This window comes from Poeciliopsis prolifica, unplaced genomic scaffold, assembly GCF_027474105.1.
Source record: "Poeciliopsis prolifica strain line A6 unplaced genomic scaffold, Auburn_PproV2 SCAFFOLD013, whole genome shotgun sequence".
Classification (NCBI taxonomy): Eukaryota; Metazoa; Chordata; class Actinopteri; order Cyprinodontiformes; family Poeciliidae; genus Poeciliopsis; species Poeciliopsis prolifica.
The window spans coordinates 8277470-8295956 of record NW_026562388.1 but is presented as its reverse complement, the minus strand read 5'-3'; the positions used below and the strand labels follow the sequence as shown (position 1 = coordinate 8295956).

Below are 18487 nucleotides of genomic sequence, written 5' to 3'. Positions count from 1 at the left end.
AGCTGATGATGATTTAAAAATATTAGTTTGTATTGTAGAAGCCAAGTTATTTATCTGTGAGGATCCTCTTTAACTTATGCTGACTTCTAATTTCTTTCCCCCTGTTCGTTTCTGGCAGACTGTCACTGCAGGCGGTAGCAGCCAGGAGAAGGAGAAAGATAAGACTACTGATGGGGATACTAGTGGACCACCGGGGGATACAGAAAAGAGCCACTCTAACAGCAGCACGCTGTCTGATCGAAGGCCCAGTGATTCCAGTTTGTGTAGCATTGAGGAGGAGCACAAGCATGTCTATGACATGGTGCACTGCATTCTGCTGTCCACAAGGGACAATGTTAATTTTGTCAATGAAGTCTTCCACCAGGTACAATAAATATCTGCAAACATAAGAACTATTCTCATATCTTGTACTTTGTCTCCCTCTGCTGGTTGTATTTTTATCCTGACTGAGTTTCTTCCATTCTACTAACCTCTCTATTCAATCTCACAGGCCTTCTTGTTGCCGGCTTGTGAAGCCTCAGCAACCAGGAAGGTTATCAAAGTGTACAGAAAGTGGATCCTGCAGGAAAAGCCCGTCTTCATGACCGAGCCTGACCCAACTACCCAGGAAGATGAAGTGGATGAAAACTCGGAGCGTGTTCTGAACACAGATGCAAGCATCATGCATGTAAAAGTAAAATTCACAGAAAATTTCAATGTTGACAGGATTTACATCATTTTCACACATGGCAAACATTTGTTGTGTGGAGTGTAAAAGTACAGGAAAATAGACGTGATTATTCATGATTCTGAAGTTGTACTTTCTCCATACAATCCAAGCTTAAAACCTTTTGGGCCTCTCCCTTTGTTGTCTCTTTGTTCTCTGCAAGGCGTTTGAAAGTCACGGTCACAAACGCTCGTCAAGCTGGGGAAGGACTTACTCGTTCAGCAGTGCCATCAATCGGGGTTTTCTCACAGAGGAGCAGAATAGAGACGTTAAAGCTGGCATGCAGCCTACACTACAGGTCAGTAATACTTTGGCCCACATAAAGAAATTACCTTCAGAAATAATTGTTTTTAGTACGATAAACACCTGCCATGCTATGGTGATCTGTCAGAGTGAAATTCCATGAACAAGCGGGTGAACATGATGGATGTCTGGATGACAGACCACCTCCCTTATTGCGATCCTATTATTATTTCTTATAATTCTTATTCTTTTGCAGTGATCAGTGAGTTATCAGTATTTTTTCCTTACATTTCCCTCCTGGTGACTATTTCGTAAACATGGATCCTCATCCTGTCATGCAGTTAATAAATTACAAAAAATTAGTTTGTTTATGTTTAATTTTTACAGAAATTCTTGGATTACCGTCTAGGGAGTTGAAAGAACTCTGATCAACCTTAAAAAGTATAGAATAAATAAAAACAAAACCCATTTGTGGAAAGTATTTTAAATGGGTGTTTGGAATACCAGTTATTTTATTTTCTACCGTAGATTTGGTCTAATATGAATAAATTTGTTTTAATTAAATTCTCTCTCTCTCTCTCTCTCTCTCTCTCTCTCTCTCTCTCTCTCTCTCTCTCTCTCTCTCTCTCTCTCTATTTATATATATATATATATATATATATATATATATATATATATATATATATATATATATATATATATATATATATATATATATATATATATATATATATATATGTCAAATCTGTCCACATATGCACATGTTGCATATATCTTTGTGTATTTGTGTAGGTTTTTCTGACCAACTCATCCAATGTGTTCCTGTTGGAGCCATGCCAGGACGTTCCGAAACTCCTGGAAAATCAGGTTGAAGTGTGCAAGAATGTTCTCAGCATCTATCGGCACATGATCATGGAGCACAGCATGACTACACAGACATGGTTAGTTACTTTGGAGTATGTGAGTGATTTTCTTAGATGATTTGTTTTGGTTGATGCCTTTTTGATTCGTGTTTGTTCATTCCTCAGGGAGCAGATGCTGCAGGTCCTACTGAAGATCACAGAGGCAGTAATGAAAAGGCCACAAGAAAACCAAAGAAAAGACAGCTTTGCTGAAAGTTTAGCATCCTTACTTTTTAGGGTAAAAGCCAATATTTACCATTTTATTCAAATTTCTTTGCAGTTTAGTCATTTTTAAGTTTTAATCAACAGTTTCCCCATGAACTCACCTAAAAGTTACTGTAGATACCGAACAAGCTGAGTTCTTCTCTCCTGATTTTTTTATTTTTTTTAGACTATTATTGTGGCGTGGGTTAGAGCAAACCTCAGCGTATTTATATCTCGGGAGCTGTGGGACGAGCTGCTGGCAGTGCTGTCCTCTCTTACCTGCTGGGAGGAGCTGGTGATGGAGTGGGCCAGCATCATGGACTCGCTGACGGCTGTGCTGGCACGCTCTGTTTATGGCCTGGACATGGCCAACTTGCCTTTAGACAAACTCAGCGAACAAAAGGAGAAAAAGCAGCGAGGACGTGGTAAGGAGATTAAATGTGAAAACATGAAAATTGGGATATGGTTTTAAAAAGTGGCGAACGATACAGAGCCTTTCAAAAGTTTTAATACCATTTTCAATTTTCCTTATTGTCATATCACAACCACAAATTCCCATGTATTTTACTGTGATTTATTTTGTGATAGACAAAGGTTTTAGGTTACAAAAGAATATTGATAGCTTTGAATTTCATCTTTTCATCCAAAAATGAAAAGATGATCAGAAAACCTACCAAGACATTGTTTCTCACCTAAACCAGTGGTCAGCAATCTTTAAAGTGCAAAAAATGTCTTTTCTCAACCACAAACACTGATGCTTCAAAAAGACTAACTTATTAGAACAATATATTAATTCACTCAATGTACATACTTTATGTTGCTGTTTTGTGGTTGACAAAGTAGGGTTGATATTTGTTTTCAGGTTAAAAAAAGAAAAAGATGAAACTTTTACTTAAAAAGAATAAATTCATATCGTTTTAATTGAGATGCTGGTATTTAAAGAACAAAAAGGGAAAAAATTGTAATAAAATAATGGGGGGAAAAGAAGACCAATTGTATTGAGGTTGAAAATAACCTTTCACAATACATCACCATGGTAACACATGGTGGTGGCAGCATCATGTTGTGTGAGAACTTTTTCAGTGGAAGCAGAGAAACTGCTCAGGGTTAATTGGAGAAAAAAATCAGTGTCTAAGCTGGTAGAAATAAGCCTTGAAAGACTTGAGTTAAAAATTAGGGATGGATGTTATGGACACAATATTTTGTGGTACTATTGTGATAATAAAAATTATAATAAATTAATTTGTTTTAAGAAATGTATGGCTGTGATTGCATGGCATAGCCTTCATAGCTCCACAAACACAAATACTGTGCTTGAAAAATATCCACATTTAAAATAGACTTCTTCAGAACCCAGTTACTTAAAAAAGTGTAATTTATATCTCTAAGCAGCACCCAGTAACTGAATTTAATAATATTTTCAAATGTAATATTTATTGATGCTCTCATGGAACAAGTAAAAATAAAAAATAAAAATTTGAAAAATCAATCATTTTTTATAAATAATTCTTGTACACACTTCATTGTTATGAACTACTTTGAATTTGTTTAGCATTTATTTCTAAAATACCCTAACGTTTATGTGACAAAATATGAAAAACATTAAGTGAAATACGCTTGCAAGGTAATGTTTAACTTTATCTTCTAGTGATATAATTTTGGCTCTTTTAAACTAAACTTTGCTTCAATTCAGTTGTATTTACAATAACAATATTTTTGGTACATTGTACGTTGATTTAATTCAAGACTGTTGGAGAATCAACATAACATTTGTAAAGCCTTTATTTGTGGAAATTGTAATCTTTGTAGTATTATGCATTCTGCAGATATCTCTCTTTGTTGTCAGGATAATCCTTTCTTCTAAATCTGAATTTATACGTATAGCTCCTGCAAAACTGCCCACTGGCATTTTAGTCCTTTAAAACTCTGTCTTTGCATGCCAGGAGTAATCCAGGACTCCCAGAAGGCTGCTGCAGTTGCACGCTCATTCTCACTGAGCTGGAGAAACCACGGAGAGCAGGGTGGGCCGGTAGCCCAGGAACCCATGAGGATTCGCTCTGCCACTACCTCAGGAGCCCCCGGTGTGGAGAAAGCCCGGAACAATGTCCGACAGAAGGCCTCCGGTTAGTTTGATTCACGGTCCACTAGCAGCTCTACACCACTGGCTTTTATAAAGCTTTTCCCACATATATGCTGTTTTACAGAACTAACCAGAAATACATATTAACATTGTTAAATGTCATATTGATTCATTTGCAAGAGTTTCTTTCCTCAGGGAGGAATGATGGTACAACATAACTCACAACATAATTCACAAAATGTTTGTGTACAATTTTTGATATTATGGACATTTTATCCAATACACAGATTAAAATCATGCATGCAGGCACAAGTATACACATACATTCCACTAATATTTAGATAAATGTCTGTTAGCATGATGGACACCAGGTACTTTTTTGTCCATAACACACCCTTAGCACAGTTCTAACTGGGTACTGCTGTGGTCTGACCAAGATTTGGCTTTTGAGCATAGCTTGTGTATTTTTCATTAGTATTGGGGTCTGAGCCAATCTGGAATTATAATCCAAAATTAGTATTAAAGTGTGTTTCAGCTCATCATTGGTTAGAACACAAAGTTATATCTAAACTTAATCCCTTTTTTATTTATCTAAAGTTTATGATGATGAAGTAAGAATCATCTTACTGATGAAATACCAGTAAGATGATTCACAGTTAATTTCTGACCTCCAAAATAAACGCTTGAAGCACAACTGAGACTTTCTGCCAACCACATGGACAGACCTTTTGGGAAAAAAAAATTTATAGGCAGACAAGGAAAAGAATGAGCTTTTTAGTGATGGTGACAGTGATGTGTCTTTGTAGGGGTCAGCTTGAAGTTTACAAAGCTACGGATGCTGCACCTCCTATCAACGGTAGAGGTGCTAAAATCATGCTTTTTTTGCCATCAGCATTGTGCAAACTGGATGGAATGATAAAGATGGTGGACAACCTTCAAATTTTTTGATGTCAACATGAGTGAGTGAGTGAGTTTATGAGTTGAAACTTGGATGGCATTTCAACACCACATTGAAACTAGTGGTTTTGATATGGATAAATCAGGCTATCACTAAGCTTATGCAACAGCTCAAATTTCAAAGCTGTTGAAATGAACAGGAGCTTTGTTTGTGGCAGGAATTGAACCAGTTTAAATTACCTCTTTATCATAAGAGTGAAAAAGTAATCCAGGCAGAATTGGACAAGAGCCTTACTCCTGGCATATAGTTTCTTTTATCAATTAATCTATCAATTTATTATCTTTGATGTGTGTCACCCCTCTATCCAAGGTAAATTTCTCACATGGAATACAGATAAAGAGATGGATTTTACAACTTATTTTGATATTTGACAGATGACAGAAAATCATCTAAATACTTATGGTTGCATTTGCTGTGTGTGCATGTGTGTGTGTTTGCATACAATTCATAATAAATTCATACTTTTCTGATCTTGTATAATTTTATAATAATTCCAATCTGAAAAAAAAAAAGTTAAACTTCATTGTGAAAAACTTTATATTTTTTGCGATTACCATAAGTGCTTCCAGCACTCAATTGTGAGGAAATGTATGTAAACTTCACTTGTGAATGCATTGTATTTCTGTTTTTTGGGGGTAGCCTGCACAGCAAAAACCACGCACAGGGTTTATCAGACATAATGATCTTATGTGGAAATCTTTGAAAGGGGCCAGGTGCCAGTGGGATGCAATTCTGTAGACAAAGAGGCCAACAGATGGCCCTCATTGTTTCTTTGACATGTCACTGGCCAGTGTCTGCATATTCCATGTCAGTTTAACTGCAGGCACACAGAACAATTCCCTAGACTACATGCCAAAAATAGGGGTTCAATGTTGCTGTAATGGCAGCTTTTATTTGATTGAGAAGTGGGAAGTAAATTATATGTTTAACTGATAGACTTGTCAAACATTGCAATGCTTTCCTATGTTTTTCTGTTTTGTTTTAATCCAGATGGTCAAATCAAAAGGAAATAGTTTTTTTTTTGTTTGTTTGTTGGTTTTTTCCATTTAATCCACCAATTTTGCTCTCAGATTACAAGCCTGTTTGGAAAGGATGGGATTTTTTTATTTGCTTAAAGGATAATGTGTCTGTATGCTTTTATGTGCATGTGTTGAAAAATCAATTATGTCCCTTAGGTAGATGTTTATGCATCTATTTTTTTAGCCTGTTTATTTGTATCTCAATGCAAGTAAAGATGGACATTAAAAGCAACCGCTTCAGATTCTCCTCCTTTCTTCAGCTTAATTGGATTGCTCTCACATTGATCTTCAAAGGAGCAACAGCCCTTCTCCTTGCTCCTCAAAAGAAAGCCCACACATCAATTACACTGGAGTTTTTGATTGTTTCATTAAGAGTGTAATTAATGCTCATTAATATGCACAAAACAAGAAGCAGCAGTGGGCTGTGGGAGATATGATGTATCTCTCTTAACTGAAAGGCATAATTAAAGTGTGCTGAAAGCAGATGAGAGAAGCACCTTTTTTCAGTGCTTTCTATGAGAATAACCCTGAAGTACTATCCAGACACAATGGTAAAGCATCAGCATTGACAACTGTCAAAACTTGGTTGCTCTTACACATGCAAATGTACAGTCTTATTGTGAGATATTTCTTATAATGAAGAAAAAGGGTCTTTAATTATAGAGCTCATTAAGTGTCTGCAAGTACACAGATCCAGGTGAATAAACTTTCCTCTTGCCTTTGATTTGAAGGCTACTAACCGGTCGCAATATCCTATTTATATTTTATTAGATGTGAACAGCTAATTATTTTGGGCAGAAACTTGTTAAATACAATAACTTTTTTGTATGTATTTGTATAAAGTACATGAAATAAATACAGGTGCAGCCTAGGGATATTTTTTTTTCAGTTCAGAAAGCAAAACTCTAAAATGCACAATTGATTAACTATGTTGCCTTCAGTTATAAAAAAATATTTTTAAATGTCAATCACAACTTAAAAGGAATTTGACTTTGTAATTTTATCTCTTGAAATTAGCTTCTGGCTCCTTAAGAAGCTTGTGCTCTTCCCAACATTCAGCCTTCATAACAATCCCTCTGCATTATCTCATTTAAACCATTCTTAGGGACATTGTACTGGGAAGTAGTTCATACAGTAATCTCAGCAGACTCATAGGTGCTTGCTAATTGCTGCTTCCACTTTTCACATGCATATCAAAGCATACAGACACAATGTAGTGGAGTAACCTTTATCAAGTTGTCACAAAATAACCACTTCTGTAATCGCATGATGATGGGATGTCCATAATATTTGCTTTTCATCCTAACGTTAAGTTACAGCTTGAGTTATTTGGTGTCTCAGTACATTCTGAGTCATATGCATGTGTGATCCTTACAATTTTGTAAAGAATCAAAAATGACTGTAATTTGCATATATTGAATTTGCTCTTGCAGTATTTGTGCAAACTTTGTTCTTTTTAATTTGTAACCTTAATGTTTTTGCACTTTATTTCTTGCAAGAGATGTTACATCTATCTTGAGCAATATCAAGATAGATGTTCAGCAATTACCAATATTTAATATTCCTTCAAAATATAGTTTTAAGTTGCTTAATTTCACTTGCTTAATTTATTTAGTTTTCTACTTAAGTTTTGTGTTTTTTTTCCCATTCCAAGAGGAAAACTTGCTCAATTGTTCCTGCTTAATGTGACACTTTTTTTCCTCAAATAACTTCCTTAATTATGTGAGAAGTTATGTGTAGCTATTTTGTGTTTGGCTGTGATAAAATACTCTCAGCTGTTATGAGTTAGAGTAGTTGTATTTTCTATTGATCGCATCTCCTTTTTTCTGGGTGTTATATGGTAAAACCCACACAGAACTACAAACTACAGTTAGTTTGTCTTTCTGATGTATTTAAATGGCATCACGGGAAAACGTCTTATGTCTGCGTGATGTAAATTACTTATGTGATTTAAAAAAAAAAAACATCATTAGAAGTGACTGTTTTATTGAATTCTGTCTTCTTGCCTTTGCCTTTCTGCTGTTTCCACTATCTGTTTTCTTCCCTCTCTATCTTTTCCTGATGGAAGCTAAGCGAAGCCAGTCCATCAGCAACTGTGTCCATCTTTACGAGGCTTTGCCCACTACTAAAAGTGTTCCTATGCTGCTCCACACTGTGAGCTCTTTCTTGCCTGGTATCTCTTCTGGTAATTCTGCTTGCTCTCATAGACTCTCAGGTAACGTGCACTGCGAGAGCCGCATGTATTTGTGTGTTTGTGACCTCCGCCCTGCATTCTCATCCATCTCTAACATATTTTGACAGTTAATAGTGTTTATGACCGTATTACCTGACCTGTGCTGTATGAAAATGGGGGAAGCTTGGATTAGATTAGATATTATTATTTTTCCAGGGAGAATAGCTATGAAAAATGAAGAAAGAGCCTAGAAAAATATTCTTACACTTTACTTCTAGTTACATTGTTGAGAAACTATCGATCCATCCGTCCATCCATTTTTTTCAGATTTCACATTTAAGCATTTCCGTGGCAATTTTTGAAGTTATATGGCAAACATTTTTCAGTAAGCATTTGTATTTGTTGTAAAAATGGGCAAATTTCATCATGAAAAAGCTGTAGGAACCCTGGTTTTATTTTTAAAAATAGTTCCTTATGTACTGAACTCCCTTTATTGCAAAATTGCAGTCTGTAACAAAAGCATCTCATTAGTTATTACTAATGCATGTCTGCATGTGATGTTTTCCTCCATGTCTTCATAACAGTCTGTTCTGCATCATGAACATTTCTTCATCTCCTTGGAAATAATGCAATTATACTTTTATACTTTTAATTTTATTTTCAGATGATGTAGTGACACAAACTGACCTTTTTTTTATTTTTCCCCCTCCAGATGTGGAAGAATGTCAGCTCTCAGAATGTGGAGGAGAAGAAGAGATGGGGGGCAGGGAGAGTCCTCTGCAGCGGAGCAGCAGCACATCAGACATCACCCAGCAGCTGTCTGACACTTTACCAGGTATTGAACAACAACAACAAAAAATATTCGCTCTATTTTACTTATATCCTCATTCTCATTCATAACTTAAATTGTGAAGACACTATTCAACTGAACCGTCATCAGTCATTCATGAGTGGAGTTGCCTGTATGCTAATTACTTTTTTGTTGTAATTTTATATGACAAAATGTCATTATGTCCATATTACAATGGTATAACAATATGATGTGTCACAATTAAACCCCTGTTAAGAGAATCCTATTTAATGAAGACTAGAATTAAATCTGTATTTATTTCAATAATGCAATTCATAAAGTGATTTTTTATACACATTTTATGCATTTATTTCTTTTACTTTGAACAATATGGCTTTCAGTTAAAAAAAAAAAACACAAAATTGAATTTCTCAGAAAATGTGAACATTACATGAGACCAATTGAAAAAACAAAAAATTATACATATAAGTTCAACCTTTTAGAAGTATGTCCATATACCAAATCTCCTCTATATCACAAGTTCCATTTTTTCAATTGAGCTACAAACTAAAACATTTCAATAACATTTTAATTTACATAGATGTATTTGTGGTCATAATTTAAGGAAAATTTGTATTTAAAAGCATTTAATAGAGAGCTGTTCATGCTCTCTGTTTAAATAAAATAACTTTTTTTTTTTTCACAGCCCAGAAGAGAGACTACTCCCCCACTTCTTGTGGTTCAGAGGGCAGGACTGAGAGCAATGAGCCACCAGTGGTATGTACATTAAACTTGTACTATTATATAATTAAGTATTAACTGTGTGTCCTAATTTTTTTAATTTTTTTTTATTTTTTTATTTTGTTTATTGTTTTTTAATTTGTTACTTCACATCTAGATATTTATCCGACGGAGCAGCAGTCCAGCTGAGACAGAGTCAAGCACTGACGGACCCCCAACCTACACAAGACACAAACTTCGAGATAAAAGTGAGAAATTACCTACCGGTTGTGTAATTTGAATTACCTATGTGTTAGCTGTTTAGCTCCAGTTGATTATACGTGTCCATAAAGAGCATGTTTTCTAAAAATTACATTGTGCTCGCATGACTCGACTATAAAAAGCACATCTTCTCTTCTTTAAACAGGTGAAAGTGTGAGTAGCGAGACATCCAACGGTTACCTCAATGAGGCTGAAGTTACGTGGCAAACATTTGATGAGGAGGCCGACACTCAGTCCACGCAGTCGGCTCACATGGACGTTACGGCTGACCCCCAGAACCAAGGGAGTTTGCTGCTCAGCCACAATGATGCTCTGGCAGGTAAGGCCAGGGAAAGGCAGTTAACACATACTCCTGAAGATTAAAAATGTTCACTTTAGATGTCAGATTTTAACGATGTGAAATATTAAATAACAGAAACACAGGATAGCTTTACATTAAAAGCTTAGGTGTACCTCACTGTACCTAAGCTTGAGTCCGTTTCCAAGTACTTGTAGGTCTTCATCTTGGTCAGATTTTTATTTTACTCCTAACATTGTTTTGGGAGAAAATGTGTTGTTGTCTCCTCACATCCCACCGTTTGAGTTTAATTTTTCTGTTCCTTGTATTGTGATCCGTGTGTCTTTGTGCTCCCTCAACCTCAAAGCCAGTTTTTATCCCTTTTCCATTGTTGTTTTTAGGTCCTGAGTGTGCTCTCCTTCCCCACTTTGCTCCTCCCTACCACCACAATTACCACTACCCCCAGAACCCCCCCTCTTCACCAGCCCTGCTGGTGCACACAGAGTGCCCGCGGGACTGTCCCCTGGATGACACCATGCATCAGTCTGTCTTGCACATGCCACACCACTTGGGTACCGCTGCCTAGCTGTTATTTATCAATCAAAGATACCATTAACTTTTCTTCTACTTTTTCCACCTGGTTCTTGCATCAACAAATTCTGTTTCATGTGTCTATTTTCATCCTCCCTCAGCTGAGATGGATCTTCTTTTCTTAATCACAGTGACTTGCAAAATAATAAACATGTTCAAATTCTGCCAAGGTACAACCAGAATTTAAGTGTAATTGATTTATTATTTTTTTTTGTGATAGACCAATACAAACAATACAAATCTGGAAAGTTCTTTGTACTTAGAACATCTGCATTTCTTTCTCATCTGGGTAGATCAAAACTTCTGCTTGTTTGCTGTCTTCTACATCACTTCTGTCAGACTGAAAACAGGACTGCTAAGACTTTCTTTCAACAATTGCGTTCTACTTTCAATTTTTAATAAAGCCAGATTTATAAAGCTCATAAAGAGAAGTGGCTGTTTTGAAAGTTTGGGATCACTGCAGCTCCTCCAAAGTTACTGCGGGCTTTTTGGCTGCTTGTTATTAATTCCCTCTACAGTTCAGCTCATTTTTCAGATTTGTATTCGTATTAAAGTTTGAAAAATAGTTTTTCTTCCACTTGAAGATAATACAGTACTTAACGTAATATTTCACATAGAACCCAGATGCATTGAACCTTTCAGTTGTAACACGACACATTGTGAAAAAGGTTCATTAGTATGAGCACTTTTGCAAGGCATTATAGCGACATCTTTCAGTTTGGTACTCATTTTGTTCCTTTTGACATTGATAGATATGCACATACTGAGCATCAAATTATTTTTCCCTTTTTTTTTATTACATTATATTCAGACCTTTGAACTGAATATAATTTAAATGTTTTTTGGGGAACATTTTCTTTTCTCAACAAAGATATCACAACTTAACAAGAAAGTCCATTCCTGGCCTCTGCTCCCTCTTACCTGCATTTCTATTTCTGCCCACTCGGTGGCACTGTTCTCCCATACTTCAATGAGATGATGCATGTGTTGTGTGCCTTTTTCCCCAAAGTATTGAGGCCTATTATTCATGTACAGCTAAATGGTACAGGTCGAATGCATTTGGGACAAAAGCACAGATACTTTGTGAGATTCAGTCAACAGTTGCTAAATAAGTTTTGAATTTTGTCTTTTCATTCCTGTCTTCAAGTATTTAGAATTATTTCAGAAAATTATTCAGCACATGTTGACTAAATCCAATTTCCTTACAAATAAATTTTGCCTTGTTTTGTAATCTGTATTGCATTCAAACAAAAACTGTCTCTGATCCTGCAGACAGCAGTGAGTGTCTTGCCGATGATGTCAGTATCATCGCTGGAGGGACGCTGACTGGTTGGCATCCTGATTCAGCTTTTGTCCTGTGGAGAAGGATTTTGGGCATTTTGGGAGATGTCAATAACATACGATGCCCTAAGATTCATGCCAAGGTTTTCTCCTATCTCTATGATCTCTGGCACAAGCTGGCCAAGGTAAAAAAAAAAAAAAAAAAACAGACCACACTGCCATTAATGTCACTAAGATTTCACAACTCTTATTTTGAAAATATAATGTTCTTTAAACAGTCATGCAAAAATGCATTGATGAAGATGTGGTGATTTCATTTAAATGTGCGATCACAGATCCGGGACAATCTTGGGATCAGCGTGGATAACCAGTCCTCTCCTCCCCAGCCTGTGTTCATCCCTCCTCTTCGAATGCTATCATCATGGCTCTTCAGGGTAGGAACAAGGCATGGACACAACAAACGGCATGCAGGGCATTTGCATGCGTCGTATAAGTAATGATACCAGCAACATCTTATCTTGTATGAAATTCAGACATCTTCTCCTGGGTTGTTTCAAAATGTTACTGCTTTTTTATTTGAGAAGAAGATCACATAAGAAGTAAAGAGGGCTAAAAATGCGAGAGAAATTTGAATACATTTCAAAACCATGTGTACAGTGAAAACCTTATGTTGATTTATGACATAAAGTCCTAATAACATACATTAAAATTAGTTCTTAGGCTTTGCACTAAGCTCCAGTGTTGCAGATAATTATATTTTTAACATAGAAGAAAGTGTTTGATAATGATTAACCTCTAATATGTAAATATTCCACATTATGTTATTTTACAGTAGCATCATTTGATCATCCCACGTCATATTTCTTCTCTAAAATGACATTAACAATAGTATTGCAGAACAATTACAACTGATTTACTATCATTTAAATTTTTATTATTATTCTTATATAGTTTTAATGTGGCAGAAGCAACATGTCCTTGATTAGAGCAAATTGTTTATTTTTAAATCGTATTCACTTAATTCCCCAAAACAGCATGTCATATATGTAAAAATTATAGTTTGCACCTTCTCTCTTGATTGTTTAAGTTTTAAGCAGTTAGAAAAACCTAATGCAGATTTAAGATGACAAAAACTCTGGCCCCCTAACGCATTATACAGCTCGTCATAAAATTGCTGACCACTCTGCTTTTCTGTTGTCCACAGGCAACCATGCTCCAAGCAGAATACAAGGCTGGCAAACTGCAGGCATACAAGCTCATCTGTGAGATGATGACCAGACAGCAAGACGTTCTCCCCAACAGTGACTTCCTGGTGCACCTGTACCACGTCATGCACAAGGGCTTCACCAGCGATGACCAGGTACAACCAGCAGATGGCTCTTTACTCATCATCAGGTTTCTTCTTAAATAAAAGATGTTCTTTCATCACCCGTAGATGGCGCGTCAAACTAAGATGCGCTCAAGAACTTTCTCAGAATTAGCTAATTTCAGTTTACTTTTTAATGTGTTTGCAATTTTCATTTTTATTCAGCTAGTTTCTGAGACATTTCCTGTGCCCCTCATATGTCAACTTTGAAATAAGCATGGTCAAATTAAAGGTAGGATAGACTCAACCTAGGTAAAACCATAAACTATAAATACACTACAGTTTTAAAATAGAGGCTCATTCTGCCTGCCAACCGGTGGTGTTGAGAAGCACTGCTGTGTTTTGGCATCTTCCTCCTTTTCTCGCCACACCCTTTCTTGTATTCAAATCTGGCGTAGCTCCTTTGGTCCTAGACAAAGATGAGTGGAGATGAATAGAGTTCCCCAAAACAAAGAGATGGGGATAAAAAAGTCTGGGTGAGCAAGGGGTGTTTTGGATACAAATGTGTGTGTGAATATATATGCATATATGCCCTCTTGGCTGGGTTTCTATTGCGCCTTGGCAGTGCGACAAGCTTATTAGAATGTTTTCCATGTCGTTAAATAATGTTTTGAGCCCCTGCCGTGTATACGTGATTAATTAAGGATTGACGTCTGTCGCGCTCCGTTAGACTGACACGTCGGCCGGGGGCCCAGAGTTAGAGCGGCCCGGCCTGCCTGTGTGTGTGAAGGAGCGGGAGGGGAGCCTGGGGAACGCAGTGGAGAGTAGAGCAATGAGGGGGGCTCGGCGCACTGCGAGACCAGGCAGCATTCTCCAGCTTTTGTTGTGGCTCTGTATAATGCGTTAGGGGGCCAGAGCCAGGCTGGCCACTGAAGCATGCTCAAATTGGCCAGTGAAAAGAGTCCTCACGCCACACAATAGAGGACAGCCGCACGCCTGCTTAACATAAGAAAGTGGCTCTTATTCTCCCCCACCTCCTTCCTTTTTGCCTCCACCCCCAAGCCCCTCTGCAACCCAAAAAAAAACCCAAACATTTATTTATTTATTTTATTTTTTTTACAAAAACAACCCTTTCAAATCAAACAAGTTAATTTTATAACACATATGTTTACACATAACCTAAGTAACTAAAGTTGTCATCTGTTGAAACAAACTGAGCAAGAGATCCCAAATATTTCCATGTCCTTATTTCTGCCTAAAGTTGACAGTTTACCTAAATAGTCTTTTTTGTGGTTAATTTTTGTTTAAGTCAGCCACTCTTCTGTTAGTAGGATTCTTCCTCCAACTGACAGAGTGCCAAGGTCAGAGCTATTGTCCTGGTTCCTTGTCACTTACTGGTCACTGGTCTCAATGGCAAGATGGCAGCACAATAGCAGTAATCGATCAATAACAGTCTTTCTAAAAGCTAGGCAATCTAGAGTTAAATGGTTATCAACGTATTTTTGTGACATTTAGTTATTGAAACAACAGGAGTGTCCCAGATCAGGACTCTTTATCCTCAATACTGATCCAGGCCATTTGGGTCCAGTGCCTAATTAAAATTAATAGAATCAGTTCCACGTAAGTGATTGGAAACCTGTTTAACTTCAAAAAGCTGAAAAATAACAATACATTTCATCAGTATCACACTTCACTTCAATAATGGCATGCAGCATGCCACAGTCTCTCCTATTCTTTTTTTTTCCTGACAATAACAGATATTTTGCCACAACCGAGGTTTATGCATTACAGCCTTAGTATGCTACTCCAAAACACATATTCTAAAACATGCATAACGCTTAAGTACAAACTTATTTATATAGCTGATAGATTAGAAACTGTTCTTTTGATTTGACCAACATGTATGTTAAAGAGGAGAATAGCTAGATTCCAGATTTGAATCTGTGGATGGAGCTAAAGATTAGGATGATGGCAAATAGGCTTTCTAATTTCAAAGATTTGGAGCTTGTTGTATAAAGTGCTTTTCCCTGCAGTTGCTGATGTAATGTTTAATCCTTGGTTTACATCTGTCAGTATGAATGAACATTTAACACATTAATCAATAACTGCGTCACGAAGAGGAAAAAAAAACATCAGTCGCACTCAACTTCTGTTGTTGCTTAGTGTTTGCATCTTTACTCTAGGTTTTTGACATACTTCATTAATAATTAAACTATTAATGAGCGATTCAACTGAATCATATGCAGACAAATATTACAGAAGCATCTCCATACCTCAGAAACTGGATGCTTTATTGTGAACATCAGGAAAATTACTTTGTGTGTATGTGCCTGTTGCTCTTTCTCACCTTGTGCAGCCCACTTCTCTAACAAATATTCAGAAGTGCTGTTTTTGGGTTATCACTTTCTGTCAAAAGCTGAAGATTGGAAACAAACATTAATTCCTTATATAAAATGTTCACCTCTAAAAGTATCTCCTGGTCATTCATTTATTAGAAATAAACAACCACATTAAATATATAATGTTAATTACGAAAATTTATCATCCTACTCAGATTCCCAGGATTGTGTTTTTGAATTTAAAGAATCTGTTTAGATTCTTAAATTGCAGGACGTTTTATATGATGACACATTTAGATAGTTAAATTGGACTAACTATATTTACCTCCTGGACTAAATCATTTTAAGCTTTGCAAATCATTTTATGCGAATAGGATTAGTAATAGTCAGGATCCTTACATTTCACAGATTAAATGTTCTGGAGGTGACACTTGTCGTGTTTAATACAACAAAGATCACAATGAGAAAGTCATTTATAATTATCTTATTTGGTTGTGATATGGATAAGTATGGCAACTTGCCTTTTTACTTACCCATAACCAGCTTTCTTCCTGCTTCTTCATTATGATTGGCCCTCGAACACAACCTGTTTTACATTTTTTACTATAAATGTCTGTGTAAGAAGGTAAACAAAAACAATTAATTTGGCCTACAAACTAAACTACATGAAGAAGAATAAATTTTTGCAGCTCATTCACTCATAAATAGGCTCTGATTTGGTAAAAAAAAAAAAAAGTGCATCCCACAACAGTCATCAATTGCAGAGTTTAGAAAACTTTACCAATTAATTAAAAATTCAATTATTGGGACCTGAAGCACTCGTGAAGCAACTAGACACATTTCTAAGACTTTCTGCAAGGTTTAAAAAGTTGGTCTCAAAATTTGTAAATATGTTCAGATTTTATTAAATTGGTAAATTTCACAAAGGTTCGTATAAATTTTGTACATGTCTAGTTTTTTCACCCATTTGTGTGATATTTATGTAAATTTGATATAATAAATTCAGAAACATATTTCCATCAGTTTACTGTTCTGTGTGGCTAAGAAATTGGGGTTAAAAGTTCATAAAAGTCTGATTAGGACACCAAGTAGTCATGTCAGAGGTAAACGTTAGATTACTTTAACACAATTAAATGACACACCAGGGCTGATGCACACCTTGACAAGTCCACAAATATTTTTTATATATATTTTTGGTGTTTGTTTTTGACTTATTTGTTACTGAATAAGTGAGACATTTCATTGAGCAAATAACGTTTAAAACTAACTTGCTTATTTTTCATAACTGAAGTTTATCAAAACCTTTAAATTGCTTTATATATATGTATATATATATTTTTTTTTCAGCTAAGATTAATTCAAACTTTTTCACAAAATCTTCTGTCAATCTCTGAACTGTGAACTCTGTTGATATTTCTTTATAAAATTTTTGAAATCAAATGTTTCCTCTTATAATTGTGAAGGTTTTTTGATACTTTATGGTGTGATAAAATGCCAGAATGAACCCTGTCACCCTGGGCCAGGCGCAGTGCATTCTTTCCTGAGGATGAGGCCACATTTATAGGAAAAAAAAATCCTGTGGTAATTCTGTTCAGTGTTGACGTTAATGCACCTTTTGTTGATGCAGTCGGCCATCCCTACTGCCAACACAGCTCCACTTTCCTCAAAGCTGATTTCTTTACTCACACCTGAAATCAGGTCCCCTCTGCTCACACACACAATCGAAAGCACTTTGCCGTCTGCATTTGTAGCTTCCTCTAAAATGCTTATTTCAGGCAATCAAGAAACAGTTTGTTGCCTGCTAATTACCTCTGACTGCACTGCACATTATGCTTCAGAGGTCAATTACCAACAAAATGAGGGTAAAATTGGCCCCTCAGCTCTAAAGCTCTTCCCACCAATTTTCCGCATGCAGCACTGATGTTGGTTTGACTTCCTGCTTTTTATGTCTGTGTTTATTCTGTTTTCCTTTTGTTCACCTGCATAGCTGTTTACTGAGGGTTTGGGGTTACTTATGTCACAAATACATAGGTGGCACAGTGTGTTTGTGTGTCTCTGATGCTGCAATTGTATGCATGTGTTTTGTTAAGGTGGCCCTCGGCTCAGGTAAAAACAGGCTAATGTTTGAACTGTCGGATTTGCTCAGGTTTATAGCCATGAAGGCAGGTGTTTCTGAGCTGGACCTTGGCTTTGTACACACATATTCGCAGATAAGAGAGAGTAATTTTGCTCTTGTTGAGAAGCAAATTCTTATACCATTTTGTGTATATGTTGTGTATATACAAGTATTTTCAGTTTGGTGTAAAACCTTCAACATCTGAATGGCCTTTGTATGTGCGGTTGGTTTTATACTGTACACATTTAAGAGGTTTGTGTGTAACCCTCTGCTGCACAGCATATGTTGGTGTTGAAAGAGTACCCATCTGCCACTGAGCCGCTGTACCGCCTCAAAACAATACCTTGTCTCTGGCTTTAATTACAGGTTTGCTGGTGTGTGTACCTACATATGACTCATGAAAGTTGAAGTCTTTTGTCCTCCCTCTTATCCACTGTGAACAATCCATCTGCTGCCTCTCGTCTGTCTTTCTTTCCCCCCCTTCCGTATTGTCTTTTACT

At 36.4% G+C, this 18487-nt stretch overlaps 1 protein-coding gene across 7 annotated transcripts in view; it reads left to right on the top strand.

The window, feature by feature from the left end:
• ralgapa2 (Ral GTPase activating protein catalytic subunit alpha 2) overlaps positions 1-18487 on the top strand; it is a 102616-nt gene that overhangs the window by 27966 nt on the left and 56163 nt on the right. For 3 of the 7 annotated variants that reach the window (XM_055038878.1, XM_055038882.1, XM_055038880.1), the window contains exons 10-25: positions 119-364; positions 491-673; positions 870-1004; positions 1742-1890; positions 1978-2089; positions 2243-2480; positions 3999-4178; positions 8181-8327; positions 8998-9120; positions 9782-9852; positions 9974-10064; positions 10223-10396; positions 10756-10926; positions 12218-12411; positions 12562-12660; positions 13431-13586. In XM_055038878.1, the coding sequence (XP_054894853.1) occupies positions 119-364; positions 491-673; positions 870-1004; positions 1742-1890; positions 1978-2089; positions 2243-2480; positions 3999-4178; positions 8181-8327; positions 8998-9120; positions 9782-9852; positions 9974-10064; positions 10223-10396; positions 10756-10926; positions 12218-12411; positions 12562-12660; positions 13431-13586 (2469 nt within the window). The remainder of the gene's footprint in view (positions 1-118; positions 365-490; positions 674-869; positions 1005-1741; positions 1891-1977; positions 2090-2242; positions 2481-3998; positions 4179-8180; positions 8328-8997; positions 9121-9781; positions 9853-9973; positions 10065-10222; positions 10397-10755; positions 10927-12217; positions 12412-12561; positions 12661-13430; positions 13587-18487) is intronic. The other 4 variants (XM_055038879.1, XM_055038883.1, XM_055038881.1 and 1 more) reach the window with 4 other exon arrangements.